Raw genomic sequence first — 18,402 nt, forward strand, 5'->3', positions numbered from 1 at the left:
TCGCACGGTAGTTACCATTCTACGAAGACGGACCATTGATTCTCTGTTTCACCATCTTTAGCAAGATATTGATCGACAAGCCAACCAGTGGCACGCTGGTCTACATGTACGTACTACTACATAGATCGGCCCATAATCAAACTCCAAGGATGATCTCATGCCTTGGCAGCCGCGGTTTATGCTGTTGCCTACCTTTGGTACTGTAATACCCGTGGGTAAGGCTGAAGCTTGGTTCGTCGCTACAAATTGCCCCACCTTTAGGTCCCCTGATTGTCCATCACCCCCAATGCGCATCTGCGATGCTATTTCCTTTCCTTCTCTTCTCCCTCGACCCGCTTATATCGTTCCTATTATTATCAGACCATGAGACTGTCCCGACCCACGTTTATCCTTGACCTGACCTGACCTGACCTAACTTAACTTAACTACTCCCCCTCCTCCCCCCTCCTCCCCCTCACCTTCACCATGGCGCAAAAGGTCGACCACTATGCGCCCAAACTGGTCGAAAAAGCCGACAAGCTCCAAAATCGCCTCAGCATGAAGGAAGATCCCCACCAACCTGCCGGAGGCTTCGATGCGACTCCTATCCCCTCCGCCCCGCGGGGTATACGCTCAAATTCACCTTCCACCGCGGTATTGACCTTCCGGTTGCCGACTTTGGCAGTTTCTCCTCCGACCCGTATGTCTTTGCGCAACTCTCCGTCGACCTACCCCGACGCCATAAGCAAGATACGCCGATTCGATTTCGCACGCCGACAATACGCAAGGACATGAATCCAGTATGGGAATGCGAATGGATTGTCGCGAACGTGCCCGCGTCAGGTTTCCAACTGAAAGCCTATGTCATGGACGAGGATCCCGCGGATCACGACGATAAACTAGGAATCGCTTTTATTGATGTTGGACGATTGTCGGAGGATTGGAAGGGGTTTAAGGAGCAGCCGTTTAAGATTAAGAAGAGGTTTGGTAGTAAGCGCGTTTATGTGTTTACCAATGTTTCGGCCTTTGCGACGGGTCATCATAAGGAATCGTTCTTGATTGCGAGTGTTGAGTGTCTTGGACGGACGCCTGGTACGGAGGGGGGTCAGATGTATACTGCTGGTCCTAATCATTGGTTTAAGCACTTTTCTCCTCTTATGGGCGGTTGGCTGGGACGAAGGATCGGGTTGAGACGACGGATGGGAGTGGGAAGGCTATTAGCCGATACAAGTATGTCGCATCGCGTCGCATTGCACTGCGCTGCACTGCATCGCTGATATTCCTTCTACCTTTTGCTAACATTTCGACAATCTAGCTTCCAAGCCATTCAAATGCAACTTTCCGGCCCCGTCCCTTCAGGACTCTACCACCGCTACGTCGAATTCAGACCCTTCATAGCAGGCATGTTTCAAGCGCAAAGTCTCCGAGGAAGAATCCTCCACAAAGCCCTCCACCACCAACACCAACGAATCTACAATTTCGACCGATCAACCCTCCACGGCGTATTCCCAGAACCCTGCCTTGAATTCACGCAAAAGTTCCTGGAATTCGTGAGCTACGGCCAGGGCGGACGAATCTTTACCTACGTGATCACGCTGGACGGACAACTACGCTTCACTGAGACGGGCAAGGAGTTTGGCGTCGATATGTTGAGCAAACACACGATGCATAGTGATGTATCGATTTACATCGCGTACTCGGGTGAATTTTTCATTCGGCGACGCGTTCGTCGCAATCGACACCGATCTCGATCGCAGTCTCGTTCACAGTCACCCCGTGTTGAGGGTGGTATTGCCGTTGACGAGGAAAATGATGACCATGCCGACCACGACCACGAGAATGTCTCGATGTCGCAAGATATTTCGACCGATCCGGACGACTATGAGTTATTCATCGATAACGATAGTGGAACATACAGACCGAACTCGGCAATGTTGCCAGATCTGAAGAAATGGCTAGCGGGTAATTTCCCGGGTCTTCATATTACGACGTTGGATTGTCAGGAGGATGCTGAGTTGATGGGCGAGATGAAGGATGAACAGAGGAATTTCAAAAAAGAGCATGGTCATCTTATTACGTATCTCCAGCAGAGCTCTGCTTCTTCGTTGTCGATTTCGAGCTCGGATGAAGATGAGCTTAATGAACGCACTGCTGAGCCTTCGAGTGCTAAGAAGAAGAAGGATCTTTCGCGCAAAGTTCATGAGATGCGTGATGTTAAGGGGCAGATGATGCGGTGGGTTGAGGCGGATGGTCATGCGGATAAGTCGAAGGCGAAGGCGCGTGGGAAGGGTCAGCATGTGGACGGTCGTGAACGGGCGTTTTCGACTGGTCAGATTAATGGATCTTCGACTCCGAGTCCGGCTATTGCTGGAGCTGGAGTTGGAGCTGGAGTTGGAGCTGGAGTTGGAGCTGGAGTTGGAGCTGGAGTTGGAGCTGGAGTTGGAGCTGGAGTTGGAGCTGGAGTTGGGACTGGACAGGCTGTCTAGTCTAGTTCATGGCTAGCAAAAGCTATGGATTTTATGCTTTTTGCATTCGCATTCTTGATATTTCTCTCTTTTTCTCTCTTTCCCTCGGTCCGGAACTGAGGGGAATGTCACGACGTTCACGTTCATGATTCACGTTCACGCGGGTCTTGGTGTATCATAGCAATATGCAGCATAATCGTTATTCTTAGTTAGTTTAATGGTATAGAGATCAAACCATGAGCATAAGACTATACGGCATAGTATTGCCACAGCCACAGTATGCTAGTGTGATAGTGTCTCAGTGTCCTCTGACCTGACCATTCCAGTCTAGGGCATTTGACACTTGACTCATAAGTATGAGAATGGAATGTTGGCGCCTTTAGGAGAGGCGCATGGAGGCTGAAACAAAGACGTTGCTCCGCCCCTCGAGTGAATAGCAGAGAGGTACTCGTAGTAATAGCACGGGGCAGGGTAGGAAATAAAAGGAGAGGACTTTCCATAATAACATAAATTATCAATATTTACACAGTACTCGTACTCTCAAACAATAAAGTGAAACCAAACCAATATACACCTACTCCACTGTTCATCCCAAGCTTCTCAAGTTCCCTTCGACTCCACCTTCTCCCTCCACCTTTTCCACCTTCCGCCCTCCGCCCCCTCCTCCTCCTCCTCCTCCCACGCTCAAAACACATTCAACATTCACCCTTCCACGACTGAATGACGGATTTCTCTCCTTGTTCGCTTCCTCATTCCCTAGGGCCATCTGACTCCGTACCCTTCTATCGATGGCCGATTGACTTGGCGTTGACCCCATCTCCTCCTCGCGCCGTGACTTGATTCCTCGTCTGCGCCATCATGGGCAATGTCGCCAGTCGCCTCGACGATGCCGGAAACTTGTTCTTCAAGGACCAGAATCGATGTATGTCTAGTACTTGCAGACATGCAGACCCCGCGCTCGTTTTACACTCGGCTCCTCCCCCCATACTAACAAAATCGGCCATAGTCTCGATCGCATCGGTCACCATCAGCAACTCCCGACGCCCTCTGTTAACCCTCTCCCCAAACGCGTTCCCTGCGGTCAGATATATAGCGAAGCGAGACCCAAGCGACGACACTCCTATTGAATATATTCAGGTAGGTATCACCGTGCGACCGCCGATTATACCGGCATCCGTGGACTGTGGACTAACTGATCAACAACACAGGACCCCGATGTCCCTCCGTCTGCTGCGATCCCGACCTTCTTGCTCCGCCTTTCAAACGATGAGGAACTCATCTTTAATTTCACCTTCATCCTCCGACAAACAGCGACCGGTAATATCGCGGGATCCACCGTCAATGGTGTTGCGACCTCGCTCCCTGAGGTAGCCAACACCAACCTCACTGGGCTCACCTTCGCCCACGCGTCAAACTCCAAGGAACTAGACAACCTAATCACGCGGGAATTCCACGCAAACCCGAACCTTCAAAATAACTCCAACGTCCAACTGATTGGTGATTTCTCGACCGATGGTACCCCCTCCGTCTCGTTCGACTGGTCCTGGAGATGGAAGCCTCCCAAGACGACGGAGGATAAAGGTGGCGGCTGGCGGAACAGCTGCAGCTTTTTGGACTACGATTCAAGGACAAATCGCCTCAATACTCTCGCACATTTCTCCTTCTGGGTACATAACTCCATTCGGCCCTTGCCTAGTCCGCTCGTAATGTCGCCGAACCTCGAGTTGCCCGTTCCTCCTCCCCGCAGGCGCATTCCTTCCACCCAGTCGGTCATATCACAGGCCAGTGATAGCGAAAATTTCTCGAACCCCAACCTCCCTTCCATCACCCCGCCTGAATCGTCAGAAGGCATGCCGCCGCCTCCGACTGCGCCCCCGCCCCCACCTCCCGTTAAAGTCGACCTTGCTTCTCGCGCCGGAGAAGATATGAACGTGGAAGATGGGCCCCTGTTCCGAGCTACGATGAAGGCGTTGGAACAGAAGACAGGAAATATGCGTACAAAAATAAAGAAGGTCTTGAAAAAGGCAGAGGCTGCGCAGTCCGCACAAACGACTTGCAACGAGGCCATGGAGGGTTTCCTGGGTTCCTTGAACGAGGCATCGACATCTAATGCCAACGCCATTCAACCTGCTCTAGACCACTACTTTGAAAAGATCGCGCGTCAGATTCAAAATTATGAACAGTTGAACGCTCTTCAACTGCAAAAGCTCGTCATCGAACCTCTTGTCAAGCTATACACTAACGATATCAAACAAGCGGAAGCGAAGAAGAAAGATTTTGACGAAGAGAGTCGTGATTATTATGCCTACGTCAGTCGGTACCTCGGCCAGCGACAGGATTCGCTCAAGGAGAGAAAAAGCGCGCAGAGAGTGACTCGAAATATCAAGCTAAACGTCGAAACTACGAATTAAGGCGCTTCGACTACTCTTCCTTCATGCAAGATCTTCACGGAGGTCGCAAGGAACAAGAAGTCTTGTCGCATCTGACTAAATATGCAGACTTTCAAGCTACGAATTTCTTGGCGGCTGCCAAGAAGATTGAAGAAATGGTTCCTCAACTGGACTCTTTAGTTCACGAGGTTAATAGGGCGGACAAGGAGTTCCAGTTCAAGCGGACTGAGCGCGAGGAGTTTCGCAGAGCTCTCGAAAAGAACAGTAACCCTTACCTTGAGCCCGATGCCATCGCCGGTCCTTCAAATGTGGCTGCTACATCCACCACGGCCGCCAACGGGGCTGCTTCGAATGAATCTGAGCTTGGCCGAGCTGATAGCACCGGCTCTCAACTCCGGGGGGTTATTAGCAATAGTTCCTCCGTTTCGTCCCAGGCTAATGCCGGATCGGTTAGCTCGGCTGCTGGCATATCTGCTCCTACTGGTAGCGCTGGATCTGCGAGTGGATCTGGTCAAAATCGGTTCAAGGGCATTCGCGATCTGGAGGAACCTGCTGCTACTGGGATTGATCGTAGTGTCGGTCAGCAGAGAAAAGAAGGGTTGTTGTGGGCGCTTTCCCGTCCTGGATCACACATGGATCCGAAGGGTATCAACAAACAGGCCTGGCACAAGTAAGTACTAGTCTAGTCTCTTGGCATTGCTTAGCTTGTTTCATAAACTAACAAACACTCTCCCCACAGGTTTTGGATTGTCTTGGACCAAGGCAAACTCTCGGAATACAGTAACTGGAAGCAGAAATTGGATCTGCACATGGAGCCCATCGACCTTCGAATGGCATCGGTCCGGGAAGCTCGTAATGCCGAGCGCCGTTTCTGTTTTGAAGTGATCACTCCCCAATTTAAGCGCATCTATCAGGCCACATCGGAAGAAGATATGGCGACTTGGATTCGATCCATCAATAACGCGCTCCAAAGCGCCGTTGAGGGACGAGGAATGCCGCAAGCGCCTCCCCTGTCTTTGTCAGAGAAGTCTACTACCGGCCGTGATATCGGTTCGGTCCTTACCGGGAAAAGCTCGTCGGTTTCTGGTCATCACTCCTACTCAAATAGCTCCAGCAGTGCCAGCGCCGGTGGTGTCAACCGCCGTACAACGGTCGGGGCAAGGCCGAGCTACGTTCGCCATGACAGTAACAGCTACGAAGAGAACCCGGCACGACTGCTCCAAACGGTCCGTGATGCTGACGAGGGGAATAACTGGTGTGCAGACTGTGGATCCTCCTCCAAGGTCGAATGGGTGTCGATCAATTTGGGAATTGTACTATGCATTGAATGCAGTGGTATTCACCGATCCCTCGGCACACATATCTCCAAGATCCGATCCCTAACACTAGACGTCCACTCCTTCTCGAACGACATCGTCGAAATCCTCCTCCAAATCGGCAATCGCGTCAGCAACATGATCTGGGAAGCAACCCTCGACCAATCACTCAAACCAATCGCAAGTTCCACCCGCGAACAACGCCTAAAATTCATCACGGCCAAATATGTCGACAGAGCATACGTCGAGGGCGTCCCATCCCCACGTTCCCGTTTCTCAACACCAGACGAGACCCTCCTCGCCTCCGTCAAGAAAAACGACATCCAGGGCGTCCTTTACGGAATTGCCTTACGCGGTAATGTAAACGTACCCGATCGTTCACGCAGTACGCCGGCTATATTCCTCGCTCTGGCTGCTACAGACCCTGCCACACCGGGTTCAACACCAACACCTACCCCTACATCCCTCTCCGCCCGTCCCAGCGCAAAGGCAATCCCCTTCCCCATGGCCGAACTGCTGGTTCAGAACGGCGCGGAGATTCCTCCCCAACCACCATCAATCCCGCTCTCCCCGGCCGCACAGTTGTATCTCAGTCAACGCGTTGCGCGAAATCCGGGATTCAGCGCCGTCAATGCTGCCGCTCCTCCCTCTGTTCCGGGAAAGTCTTTGTCTACTACGAATAACCCTAACGATACCCTCGGCTCGCTGCCTACTATTCGCTCCGCTAGTAAGGATAGTTCTTCTTCTTCTGTTGCTTCGCAGGCTCCTGGTTCTGGGTCTGGGCCGGGCTCGGGATCGGGATCGGCCTTTGCGGAGAAGGAGAAGGAGAAGTTGTCTAAGCGTGGAAGTGCGGGTGCTAGATTTGCGGGGAAGGTTGCTTCTCTTGGGATTGATCGATAGATCGATTGCTTGTCTTACCTTGGCTTGCATTGTGGGGTGCAAAGTAAAGCAAAGCAAATGATTTTGTTTTGTTCTTGGCTCTTGATGACTTGGTGCTTTGCTTAATTCTAATTATATCCTTCCTCCTCCTCCTCCTCCTCCTCCTCCTCCTCCATCATCCATCCTGCTCTAATGAGATTCGCATGAACACATTTTTCTTTTCTCTACTTCTTCTTCTTTTTTTTCTGTCGATGATGACTATTTTCTTTCTGTCCGTATGGCTTGGCTTAGCTTGGCTTTTTGTCTTCGCCCTTTTGGGAATCACTGTGATGTCCGTGATGTTGATTTTCTGATGCTACTTCCCCCCACTCCCACCTCATTCATATTCAGACTTTTTTCGTCAGAGTCCTGGCAGGATGACGATGGTGATGACGATAACAACCCCTTTCTTCTTCTCTTCTTTTCATGTTCATTTCATCATCTGCCAAACTAACGTAACGTTGGCTTGGATTGGATTGGCTTGCTTCTTTTTCTTTTCACCCTTAGGGATATTCACACGCTACCGCTAGGAATAAAGTGTTTCTTAGGTCTTTTTTTTCGTATTCTTTTCTTTTCTTCTATCCTATTCTATGGCTGCATGGTCTCCTACCTCTCTTCTACTCTGCTCTGCTCTGCTCTGCTCTGCTCTGCTCTGCTCTGCTCTGACAGCCTTTGGTATGGGACGGCACTTCGTGTACTGACGGATTCTGGTCATGTTTGTATGTATGGGTTGATAGACTGGATAGTTAGTAGGAGAACCTCTTTTTTACCTAGTATTTATGTATGGTATTATTCACATGGCTGTATTAGCTGTTCTAATGGTACTAGCTATTACTCTTTTTTTGCTCTGTATTGGGAATCGGCAATGATACCAGAGTATCTTCTCTCTGGAATATCCAAGTGCTTGGTAGTAGGGAGTATATATGATTTACGAAATGGACTCGGAATACTGCTATAAATTTCAAGTATACTGTGAAAGAACTTGAAGTACTGACCTGGTTACTCGTTAGTATATTCACTGGCAGCTCAGACTCTTGTAGGTGTGTACTATATGTCCGAGTCATGTATGTAGCGGCCGGTCGAAAGCTGGAGAGGATGAGTATCCGCCCAGGTGGTTTAGAGCGTGACATGACTCGGACGACTGGCCTGGGGCCAACATACATGACACCAAGTGATGCATGGTTCAAATAAATGTTCTACTCCCACACTGACTCAGTAGTTTTCCAGAAAGCATCACATTCAAGTTCCACATGACTTGTCAATGCAATGGGCTGGGCTAGACTGGTCTAGACTCTGCGTAACACCAGACTGCACTGTGAATCGGAATCAACCACATGCGTCTTAGGTGCAGGGAGTCGACCCTCAGGCAAGATCACCCCAACACTCGATTAGGATCACAGATCGCGCGGAATTCAACAGACCCGCTTACAAGATTGCAGATTCTTCAAGCAGGTATGGTATGTCGCTGCCTGAAAGTGGCGATATTCATCGACCCTCTCCTCTTTAAGGCGTAGCCTATAGTAAGTAGTTTCTTGGCTGGATCTGAATTGAGATCCACATCTGCAGTTGCACTTGACCATGACCTTGACCTTGGACTTGACAGTGTGATGGGCAGGGCGGTGGCGTCTGGCGTCTGGCACCAACATACTGTAGGCCTGTAAAATCACTTATGGAAGTGGAAGGGTTATCCACTGTAGTTTGGCTCAGAGCAGCTCTGTACGGAGTATTATCAGGTCCAGTTTCAATTCCAAATCAATGATCCACCGCGCCTAGCCCCAGCCCTACAGCGATCCTGATCTTGATCCCGATCCTGTGAGACATGGAATGCATGTCAAGCTCTCGTAACGAAAACGAGGTAGACGCATTGTACATACCCGCGAGGGGGAGGGGGAACCGAAGCGAAGCGGGCTCCTGCTCCTGCTCCTGCTCCTGCTCCTCCTCGGCTGGGACCTTGTCTCGTTCTTGGTGATCCCTGCATATGCTTATTCCCGACAGGGAATAAAGGGCTTGACATGGCTTGGCCTGCCTCGGTCTTGGCCTCACTGCCACGACGAACGATTAACCAATGACTCAAACTGGGACCCATTGATCACCCTGCGATCTGGCAGATTTTGTCCAGTTCCAGCAAGGCCTACCTTGACTAGGGACGGGGCTGTGCAGATTTACTGTCCATTGACCATTTCGACTGGGTGTGGTGCGGAGTACTTTTGCCCGCTTTCGCTTTCGCTCTTAGACCTCTGCTCGGCTGACTGCTCGGCTGACTGCCCCCGCCATGGCGGCAGGTGCTGCAGGTGCATGTATGTACATCCGTAGATGGATTAGGTTAGTACAGTAGGTTAGGTCCATCCTATGTACTGTACAGCTCGAGGTGCGCAACCCCTAAGGCCGATCATAGAAGATCAGTCTTTCGTGATTGGGGAATAGTCCGGTGTCCAAGCAGAGAAGGTACAACAGTACTGTACATACGTACAGTATGTACAGTACCATCCTGTTTTCTTCGATGGTGGCGCGTTCGTTATGATGTTGTTCGACTGTTCGCAAGACTAGTCCGGTCAGATCCAGATGAACAAAGCGGAGGCCTCAGGTCCGAGGGCATCATGGTGACTTCACACGATGCATTGGCGATCGATGTGGGTTTGTGATGTTGATACACATCAGTGGCGTGTAATGGAGGAGGAATATCTAACGGTGCGACGAGAGTGGTGTCTCAGTTGGAGCTCATATTCTGCGGGAACGCAAGTGGTTAACGTCGGTGGTGGGAATGATTGGTTATGGTTGGTCAAAAGTGCCAGGAACGTGGAGTGTTGGCGGTGGATGTGATGTCATATTTTCTGCCCACCGCCCGAGAGTGGAGTGCCTGAGGCGTTGGGGCTTGCGGCTTGCGGCTTGCGGCGATCGGTTCAAGGGTCAAGGTACGGATATACGAGAGAGGGAAAGTGCTGATCGTTTTGAGCAGAGCAGAGCAAAAGGACCAGCGGGCCAACTCCGATGTGTAGAATTGATCACGCCATGGTTGAGGTGTCAATGGTGGGATTTGTTGGACAGTATGGAGTCTGGATCGAGTATGGAGTGGGTGGCTTTCCACTGCATGGGGCGCGCAGAATTGGTATTAGGGTTGGCGTTGGCACTGACATTGGCGATCGAGGGACACAATTTCGAGTCATGTGGTTGGGCAATCGAGGTACCTTCCAAGTTCGATCGGTCTGAATAATATTGTCTTTGTTCTGCTAATGGTACATACTCCGAGTCTGTACCACGGATATGTCACGGTAGTCCTCCAAAATCGTAAGCGACTCGGAGGTTGACTCGGTGAAGTGCGAATAATTGGAGCTTTGGAGCTCGAGTGGCAATAGGACAATGACTTTCTCTGGCTCGTGGCTATCGTTATAAATTTGATACACAGAAGTGTTTCCAATGGGTCGATGAGTACGAGTACTCGCATACAGTAGGTGACTCGTGTCACATGATCTGGAGAAAGAATCCGGGGAATAGACACCATCGATTATTGGCAAACAAGGGTCTCGTTTACCTTAGCAGTTCTGGGCAGGTGGGTAATTGTGTAATGTAGTGCGCTGTGGGTGCAGTTCACCAGAACCACAGAGCTCATCGACAGGGACTCGAAGAAGGTGGTGAGAGCGGACTTGGACATCCCTTCCAAGGTTTCTTCCCCACGCGGGCACCCCGAGGGATTCTATACTTCTGCCTCCAGGCTTCTGCTGTCGCTTTGGCTTCGTACGAATACTTTGCTCGCCTCGGTTCACCTTCTCCCACGCCAATTAGCTTTGCCATCGCACCAACCTACTGCTACCTATGGAGATCTATGGGGACAGCAGTTGCCTCTGGCCAAATGGCATACAATAAATCACAGAAGATCGTCATAGTGGAGATTTTGATTGGACGGCATTTTATCCCGGTGACCGCCGGCAGTGGATCCTTAGCTCCCTCCGACCTCGCCTGCTTCGTCTCTCGCGCCTCAAGCTTCCACATCGGCCCATTTTTCGCAATTTCAGAGCCCCCAATTGGACAATTCTCCTCGCCCTTACTGTCCACTCGCGCGCGCACTCTCTTGTTTCTTCCAGCCCCAATCAGCGTGGGACCGTTCAAGAGGTGCTGTATCCAGTTCCCACCTTCCCACATCCATGAGGTCGAAATACAGTGCACCTTCTGCGGCGGGTTCCCGCCGCACCCGACAGAGTGGTCTGATCGACCTGGTCCCTTGGGTCGCCTCCCAGACTCTAAATCAGACTCGGTACCCTGTGCGACAACATTGCAGACGCATCTCAGGATTTCCGGCAGGGCCGTACGTGGTTCTTCCTGGCTTGCCCATGATGGACCTAGAAGGAATGATTGAATTCCTAACCCTAACGTGGTACTAGTCGCTTGGGCCGCGCCACCGCGGGATTTGAGCGAATTGGGTTTCACCCCATTCAGGGTGGGATCATGATCGAGTCTAGTGGGAGCGTACCGGCCAGGACATACCCAAAGTATGCGCGGCCCAGCATTATTTCTGTACTCGTATGTCGATGTTCGACTCCCCTTGCGCCAACAAAGCCACCGGCATCCCTTTCCGTTATGTCAAATCCCGCTATTCTGAGCGTTAGCGTTCCAGAAGTAGATTTCTTCCGGAATGCCCCTATCAATGTCGCAGAAAGGGCAGCTGGATAGCACTTCAACGGTAACTATTCTGTATTTTTTCCCATAATTTTATTTTTCCCGTTTTGTATGCGTACACTTTGTACCCTCTCCACCTCCCCCCTTCGAACCCATCCTAACCCACCCCTGACAGTGGCGAACTGGAACACCACCGCCACAGATTGTGCAGCCATCATTGGGTGCTCGAATTTCTCAATTCGTGCCTTTAGACCCCGATTAGTCGAGGTACCTCAAGCGCCAATCGCACTTCTCTTCCTCAGCCTTCGTGGGGACTCCCCAAAAAAAGGTCTACATGAATCTCCATTCATGATCGGCAAATGCCTTTTTGCCTCTATGGAGTAACCTCATGGCTTTGACAAATTCCAGTGAGATGTCCGTGTCATTGGCCTGTGGTAGCCAAGACTTTTATTTTATTTTATCTTTTTCTATTTTGAAATAATATGCAATGCGTATCCGCGGATCGCTCAAGCCTCAATTCCCCACGGCCCTCATCGAGCCACTTCCACTTTTCCGCAAGATTTCCTTTTCCAAAAAAAAAGTCGTCAACGGTTCCAAAATAAAAATAATAAAGCACCTCCACCGTTGAATGACAAGCATTTGTCACTGCAAGAGATCCCGAGACGTGGATCAGCGGAGGCAGTCTCTCGCCCTGGAAATCCATTCAATCCAATTGATATGCTCGCTGGCTCGCCCACAACACATCCTTGACCCACTGAGGGTGTACTCATCCGAACTGTGCCAAAGGGCTATCTCCGATCCTCTTCGGTCCCATCCGCACTGGAGACCGTGCCTTGTAGGTACTTGATCCCAGCCTTCTGTCACTCTTCAGCCACATCTGCCAAGGAGACATCCGGTGCCCGAAGTCCATCGAATCCGCCACTGGGTCAAAGATAAGTACAAGGGATGTCAGCAAGGCATCGGTGTGTGTTGTGCGTGCGTGTTGCGTGTTTATGCGGAATTGGGGCTCTTTCTCCATTTCAAGTTTGCCTCTCTTTTTTTTTTCGCTCGTGAGCACCACTGCTACCTCCACTCGGCTCTCCGCGGCGAGCTATATCTTCGTCAACCCGAGGTCTCAGCCCCGGGGTCGATTCTCGACTGCCCTCAAGTTCTATTTTAGCTTAAGGTGTGTGCGCATTGTCGCAGGTCACCCCTCGGCTTCCTTTGTTGCATCTCTATCGTGAGTGTCCCCCGGGTCAGCTTGTCATGCCCAATTGCCTCTGCCCTCCCCCCTCCAATTCACTCTAACTGGTCACACAGGCACTTACACTTTGACCTTGTTCTCCTATTCCTGTCCCGTTCCCGTCTTAAGCCAAGATCTCGGTATGTTTTCTTATTTTCCTACGTCTTTTTCTTTGGTACATGCCCCTCAATTCCCCCTTGGATGAAGTTTCCTGCCCACACTACCCTCAAAACTATTTCCATTGCCGTATGGAGGGATTTCCGCCGAGCCGAATGGAAGGCGAGGACGAATTGTTTCATTTTGTGGAGTTAATTCCTCCCGGGGCTGACTGGCTAAGCCCTATCTGGCCCCGGCGGTGCATGATTTCCCCAAAGGCCAAAGTTCAGCAAAGGCCAGGCTAATGGGCCATTTCGTGCTGAAGCCCCCGGAAGATAAACCAGCGCCCCCCCCCCTTTGCGGCCGCCGAGGGATTGACACCTGGGTCTCCACTAACGTGACTATCTGCGGGCATCTATATTTCCCTGTTTACCTCGTCCCACCTGATGGATTTTTTTTGGCATTTCTCTCACTGCCCCTTCCAATATGTGCCACATAGTGGCGTTTCCTTGGGAAGAGCACACCGGTCCATCTTCGCTGTCAGTCATGATGCATGTAATCCCAATACTGCTGCATTCTAACTGTTACCCCCTCTCCTCTCCCCTTCTCCCTGCCCTGCGAAGTGAACCCTAACGCACTGAAATTGATTTATTGTTCTCGAGCCCTTTCGCTCATCTGGCAGTCCCCATTTTTTTCAATCACATGGCTAGGAGTGGTGTTGTTCTGTTGTTAGCTCGTCCCACTTCTCACACTGTGGCTTTTGTTTCTTCGCCTCCCTCATGAGTCCTCCATTGACGATTTTCATCTTTTTGGACAGCACATTCGACTTCAAGCCTTTGCTGGGCTCAAATTACCTTCCGTCAGCCTGTGGAATTTGATAGTATATGCAAATATATTGATCTTTTGTGGAAATTCATAACTATTCCTGGCCCACGCTCTTTGAGATCGAGGCCATTGTGAGGTATGTCGGTGGTCATTGAGATCTTTTGATTTTGAGCGGGCCACTGACCTTTTCCCTCCTTTGCGATTGTAGTGGCAATATTTTACATTCGGTCTCCTTGTTGTCACTCGTCTTACGAACCGGGCTCCATGGGTGATGTTTCTTCCGGAACGATCAACCCAATCCGAGGGGCTGATGGGGTACCCCCGGCATCAGAGCCCGATGTTTCGAGGCGAACTTCAACACCAGGTATGTCTCGATGCTTTGTCCAAACAATACCATCATTCCGACGCAGAAGAGAAACACATACTAACCCGGATTCTTCCATTTGCGATAGGAAACACAAAGGCTAGCCAGCTCGCTCAACCAGCACCAACACCCATCAGCTACCCGTCAAGCCCCTCAGGATTTCCGCCCCATGGTCGATATGCGTCGCCCCAGTCTTCTATGAACATGGCCAACATGGCTTATGCTCTGCCTGGTCATCAATCGACTGGTTCGCCGTTCGAACAACAGCACCATATGCATCACTACCCCGCCACCCACGCCCAGGGGATGATGTATCCCATGCAATCAATGGGACATTTTCCTGGTCAACCCCCCCGGTGGTGCTGTCCCTTATGGTGTTCCCTACACTCCAAACTTTCCTCCATACGCCATGCCTCAACTCCCGGGTACCACTCAACACGGAGGCCATTACCCTCCGTTCGTCTCCAACCCATCGATGCAGAATATGGCTGGGCATTCCCCTTCCTATGGGCCGGGTTACTACCACCCGGGCTACAGCGTACCATATGGGCCCGGGGCGCTTCCTGTGCCTACTCCAATGCGACAACCGCCTCGTCAGGGCTCGGCCTCAGGATCTCGGGGATCTTCTTCCACAAGTCCTTCGAAGCGGGATGTGGATAAGCAGACAGCCGAGGAATATGATGTTTCGAAGACTATCGTGGATGGCTCTAACCCAATGAAGTTGGCAGCGGGTTCGAACGCTTCTGGTAAGTGGCTCCCATAATTCGATCACCGTGATTCGATTCACAGGATTTGTTGCTAATACTTCATAACCAACAGACGCGACTCCCTTAGCATACACAGCACCTTCGTCGACAAATCCGCCCCGAGGGCCCCCGCGAAAGCCCAAGCAGTCCGGCCACGCACTCTGGGTTGGAAACCTACCGCCAGGCGCTAGTGTTATAGATCTCAAGGACCATTTCTCGCAAGACGCCACGGACGATATTGAGAGTGTGTTTTTGATCTCGAAGAGCAACTGCGCGTTCGTCAACTACAAATCTGCTCCCGCTTGTCTCGATGCATTAGCGAGATTCCATGATTCGCGCTTCCATGGCGTACGTCTTGTTTGTCGGCTACGCAAAGGATTTACAGCTCCCGGATCTGGCTCTATTGGCGTTGGTGGTCCGGGGTCACGTTTACAAAATGAGGAGACTCCCGACCCTCCAAGCGGCGGTGAGGGTATAGCTACAGAACCAGAGACAGGTCCAGGTCCCCTCCCTTCAACCCAGGATGATAATGCTCGATCTATCGACCGATATTTCATTGTGAAGAGTTTGACGGTGGACGATCTTGAACTCAGCAAGCAGAGTGGTATCTGGGCGACTCAGACTCATAATGAGATCAGTCTGAACCAAGCCTTTGAAGTAAGTCATTTTGATTGTATTTTATTTGCAATTATGTCTGGCCCCCGCCTCGTATTTTCATGTTGATTCTAACCCTTCTTTCTTTTCTCTAGACCACCGAACATGTCTACCTAATCTTCTCCGCAAACAAATCAGGCGAATACTTCGGCTACGCCCGAATGCTATCACCAATCAGCGACGACGAAGACCTAGCCCTACAAATTCCCATCCGACCAGAACCCACCCCAGGCACTACCCCAGCTCCGGAAGAACTAGAAATGACCCTCACACCCGCGACATCCAACGCGCCCAAGGGCCGTATCATCGACGATTCAGCCCGCGGCACGATCTTTTGGGAAGTCGAGTCCCTCGAAGACGAGACGGATGACGCACGCAGCGAGCGCAGCGTTGAAGGACTCTCTCTCGAGGACGGCGAAGCGGAGGGACAATCTTTTGGCAAACCCTTTCGTATTCAGTGGTTATCTACTGAACGGGTGCCATTCCATCGGACGCGGGGTTTGCGGAATCCGTGGAATGCGAATCGAGAGGTTAAGATTGCGCGGGATGGGACCGAGATCGAGCCGACTGTCGGCCGAAAACTCATTCAGTTGTTCCACTTGCCCTCCGGCTCACATTCTTGAAGTAAAGACCCGGAGCACACCCAAGGAGGACTCGGGTCTTTTTTCCCTTTCGAAAGCGCACGGGGATTGGAGGGGAGTGGCAATGTGATGGATCCAATCGAGGGTTCGTGGGTTCGTCAGCATGCATGCATGCATGGCCTGATCTGATCTGATCTGCTGCCGAGTCTCCTTCTTATCCAGGTATATTCGGCCGACTCGGATGCGAAGCCGATATGCAGGGAAATCTCGTATGAATTGGGGGACCGGATTGGTGTTGGACTGTGCTGTGCTGTCTATTGTCTTTTTCAGTCTGCAGTGTGTCGACGATGACGATAGGCGAGGAGGATAAAATATGGGAAACGAGTAATACACGATGTACGTTCATGCCAATCTTGATGGTTTTTTTTTCGTTTTTCTTTTCAGATATACATATTTTAGCAGGGGTCACGCTGCAGTCCCTCGTTATAAGATGTAGTTATACCTATTCTAAGCTAGGGTGCATTAGTACATACTGGAAATTTTTTGATAGGTGACCCACTGATTTCCTACTTGGTTGATTGTCACTTATTAATAGGGATACTGAGTATCTTTTTCAAATTAAATGTTAGTAAGATCAATTGTGTAGTAAACAAATAGTGTTGTTTATACATAATTTGTCATGTTGCCGCTATCCATTGAAGTTATTACTAGTACCATGGCAAATTCAGTTAAAAATGACATTCCTTACAAACAGAAACCTCGCATATTTTAAGAAAACGTATATATAAAACTCTGCGACGAGCTGTGTCCCTACTTTACTGGACAAACAATGGCCTGAGGCATGAATTTCTCAGGCATCCAGGCCATCGCACCCTCCATGTCTAGACAACTTCGCTCTCTTCTCTTTGTTTGTTGACACCGTAACTTATCCTCTTCATACTCCCATCACTTCCTAGAAAAATGGAATAATTTCAGAAGCCACTGCTCCCCCTTTGAGCACCATGAGCAGTTTCTCTCAATCAAGATGCCTGCCTACCAAAACATTTGTCCGCATCCGACACAGTTGAAAGTGCATGCAATAAAGCGACGCGATCTTCACCAACGGTGCGAGAGAGTACAACTCTGCCTGGAGATGCATGGTGAGAAGGCGACTTGTGATCAAGGTATGGCTATTAGAGTACCACACGGGAGATCAAGAAAAAGAAAAGTCGATCTCCCTTCTATGTGGTACTCAACTAGTCATACCTTGATTACAAGTCGCCTTCTCACCATGGATCTCTAGGTAGAGTTGTACCTTCTCGTAACGGCACCGTTGGTCTTGATCTCCAAGACCCTGGGTGCGTTCGTACTCCTATGAGTTGAGGACTCCTCTCCCAAAAGGAAGATACAGACTTCAAAGCGTACATGTCATGCCCTCCGATTCAAAACCACGAGGCAATTTGGCTGCCTCTCCGGCCCCTTGTTGATCAAGTCAATGACCACGTTGAACGTGCCGCATGGCATTTAACCGTCGCAGCTTACGCCCCCGACACAGGGCCAGACACCGCATGGCGGTACCAAAAGTAAGTTCACCCAGATCCTAACTTGGAAACTCCTCCGGAAGAATCATCGCTTACCACAGAATCATTAGATACCAGCCGGTTTGGAATATCGCCGAGGCATTCGAGAGCTTCCAACAAAAGCAGTCCATTGGGAGATACCGGGCGTCTAGCGACCTGCTCATTTTCTCCTTCATCCAAGCATATCGCTACCAACGAAATGTCGCATATTGCACATGGCATGTTTAAGAATCGAGATATATATATATAATTCTCGTTACGGATTTCTTTTTCTGGTGCCTCATGTCTGGACTGCTAAGTCCCAGACGTTGTGGATCGACTTGCTTGTAGTCTTGTAAGTTCCCCTGAGTTGAACTTCACACACCCACGACTAACAATGTCGACAGACTACAATCACATGCCTCCACTAGCCTCGTCGTCAAGGCTTCCTACCTCTCGATAAGCTGGCCCGATGGAGACTGGGGATTGTGGATTGATTACTGTACGTGGATGGGACATTCTCTCCACTACTTTCTCACCTTCATGGCTCTCTCTGTGCTATTCCATTCAGTGCGTAGCACCCTACGCACAGGTTATGAGTCCTTTGCTCGTTTGAATCTTCATTCGCCAGTTGCACCCGTTATTGCTCTCGCTGACAAGCATAATATGGCTTCAGCGTCTCGCCAAGGCGTGCCAG

At 50.6% G+C, this 18,402-nt stretch overlaps 5 protein-coding genes across 5 annotated transcripts; 4 read left to right on the forward strand and 1 right to left on the reverse strand.

The window, feature by feature from the left end:
- Positions 1-465: 465 nt before the first annotated feature.
- Positions 466-2,465, forward strand: N7509_002113 (C2 domain protein; the record flags this gene model as incomplete). The annotated part of the gene is made up of 3 exons (XM_056626750.1): positions 466-679; positions 730-1,209; positions 1,303-2,465. 3 exons carry the CDS (start codon positions 466-468, stop codon positions 2,463-2,465), a joined length of 1,857 nt encoding a protein of 618 aa, XP_056492545.1.
- Positions 2,466-3,302: 837 nt separating this feature from the next.
- On the forward strand, positions 3,303-7,050 carry N7509_002114 (putative ARF GTPase activator (Csx2); the record flags this gene model as incomplete). The annotated part of the gene is made up of 5 exons (XM_056626751.1): positions 3,303-3,366; positions 3,451-3,581; positions 3,653-4,761; positions 4,857-5,504; positions 5,574-7,050. The coding sequence occupies 5 exons, from the start codon at positions 3,303-3,305 to the stop codon at positions 7,048-7,050; spliced, it is 3,429 nt and encodes a 1,142-aa protein (XP_056492546.1).
- A 3,822-nt stretch (positions 7,051-10,872) lies between these two features.
- On the reverse strand, positions 10,873-11,570 carry N7509_002115 (uncharacterized protein; the record flags this gene model as incomplete). Its single annotated transcript, XM_056626752.1, has 2 exons — positions 10,873-11,518; positions 11,548-11,570. 2 exons carry the CDS (start codon positions 11,568-11,570, stop codon positions 10,873-10,875), a joined length of 669 nt encoding a protein of 222 aa, XP_056492547.1.
- A 2,516-nt stretch (positions 11,571-14,086) lies between these two features.
- N7509_002116 (putative YT521-B-like splicing factor) lies at positions 14,087-16,209 on the forward strand (the record flags this gene model as incomplete). The annotated part of the gene is made up of 5 exons (XM_056626753.1): positions 14,087-14,186; positions 14,275-14,701; positions 14,724-14,932; positions 15,006-15,589; positions 15,682-16,209. The coding sequence occupies 5 exons, from the start codon at positions 14,087-14,089 to the stop codon at positions 16,207-16,209; spliced, it is 1,848 nt and encodes a 615-aa protein (XP_056492548.1).
- Positions 16,210-17,571: 1,362 nt separating this feature from the next.
- N7509_002117 (uncharacterized protein) lies at positions 17,572-17,954 on the forward strand (the record flags this gene model as incomplete). Its single annotated transcript, XM_056626754.1, has 2 exons — positions 17,572-17,729; positions 17,798-17,954. 2 exons carry the CDS (start codon positions 17,572-17,574, stop codon positions 17,952-17,954), a joined length of 315 nt encoding a protein of 104 aa, XP_056492549.1.
- Positions 17,955-18,402: the final 448 nt, after the last annotated feature.

The sequence above is a fragment of the Penicillium cosmopolitanum genome (assembly GCF_028827165.1).
Source record: "Penicillium cosmopolitanum strain IBT 29677 chromosome Unknown utg000004l:1.0-4361866.0:1.0-4365735.0, whole genome shotgun sequence".
NCBI lineage: Eukaryota > Fungi > Ascomycota > Eurotiomycetes > Eurotiales > Aspergillaceae > Penicillium > Penicillium cosmopolitanum.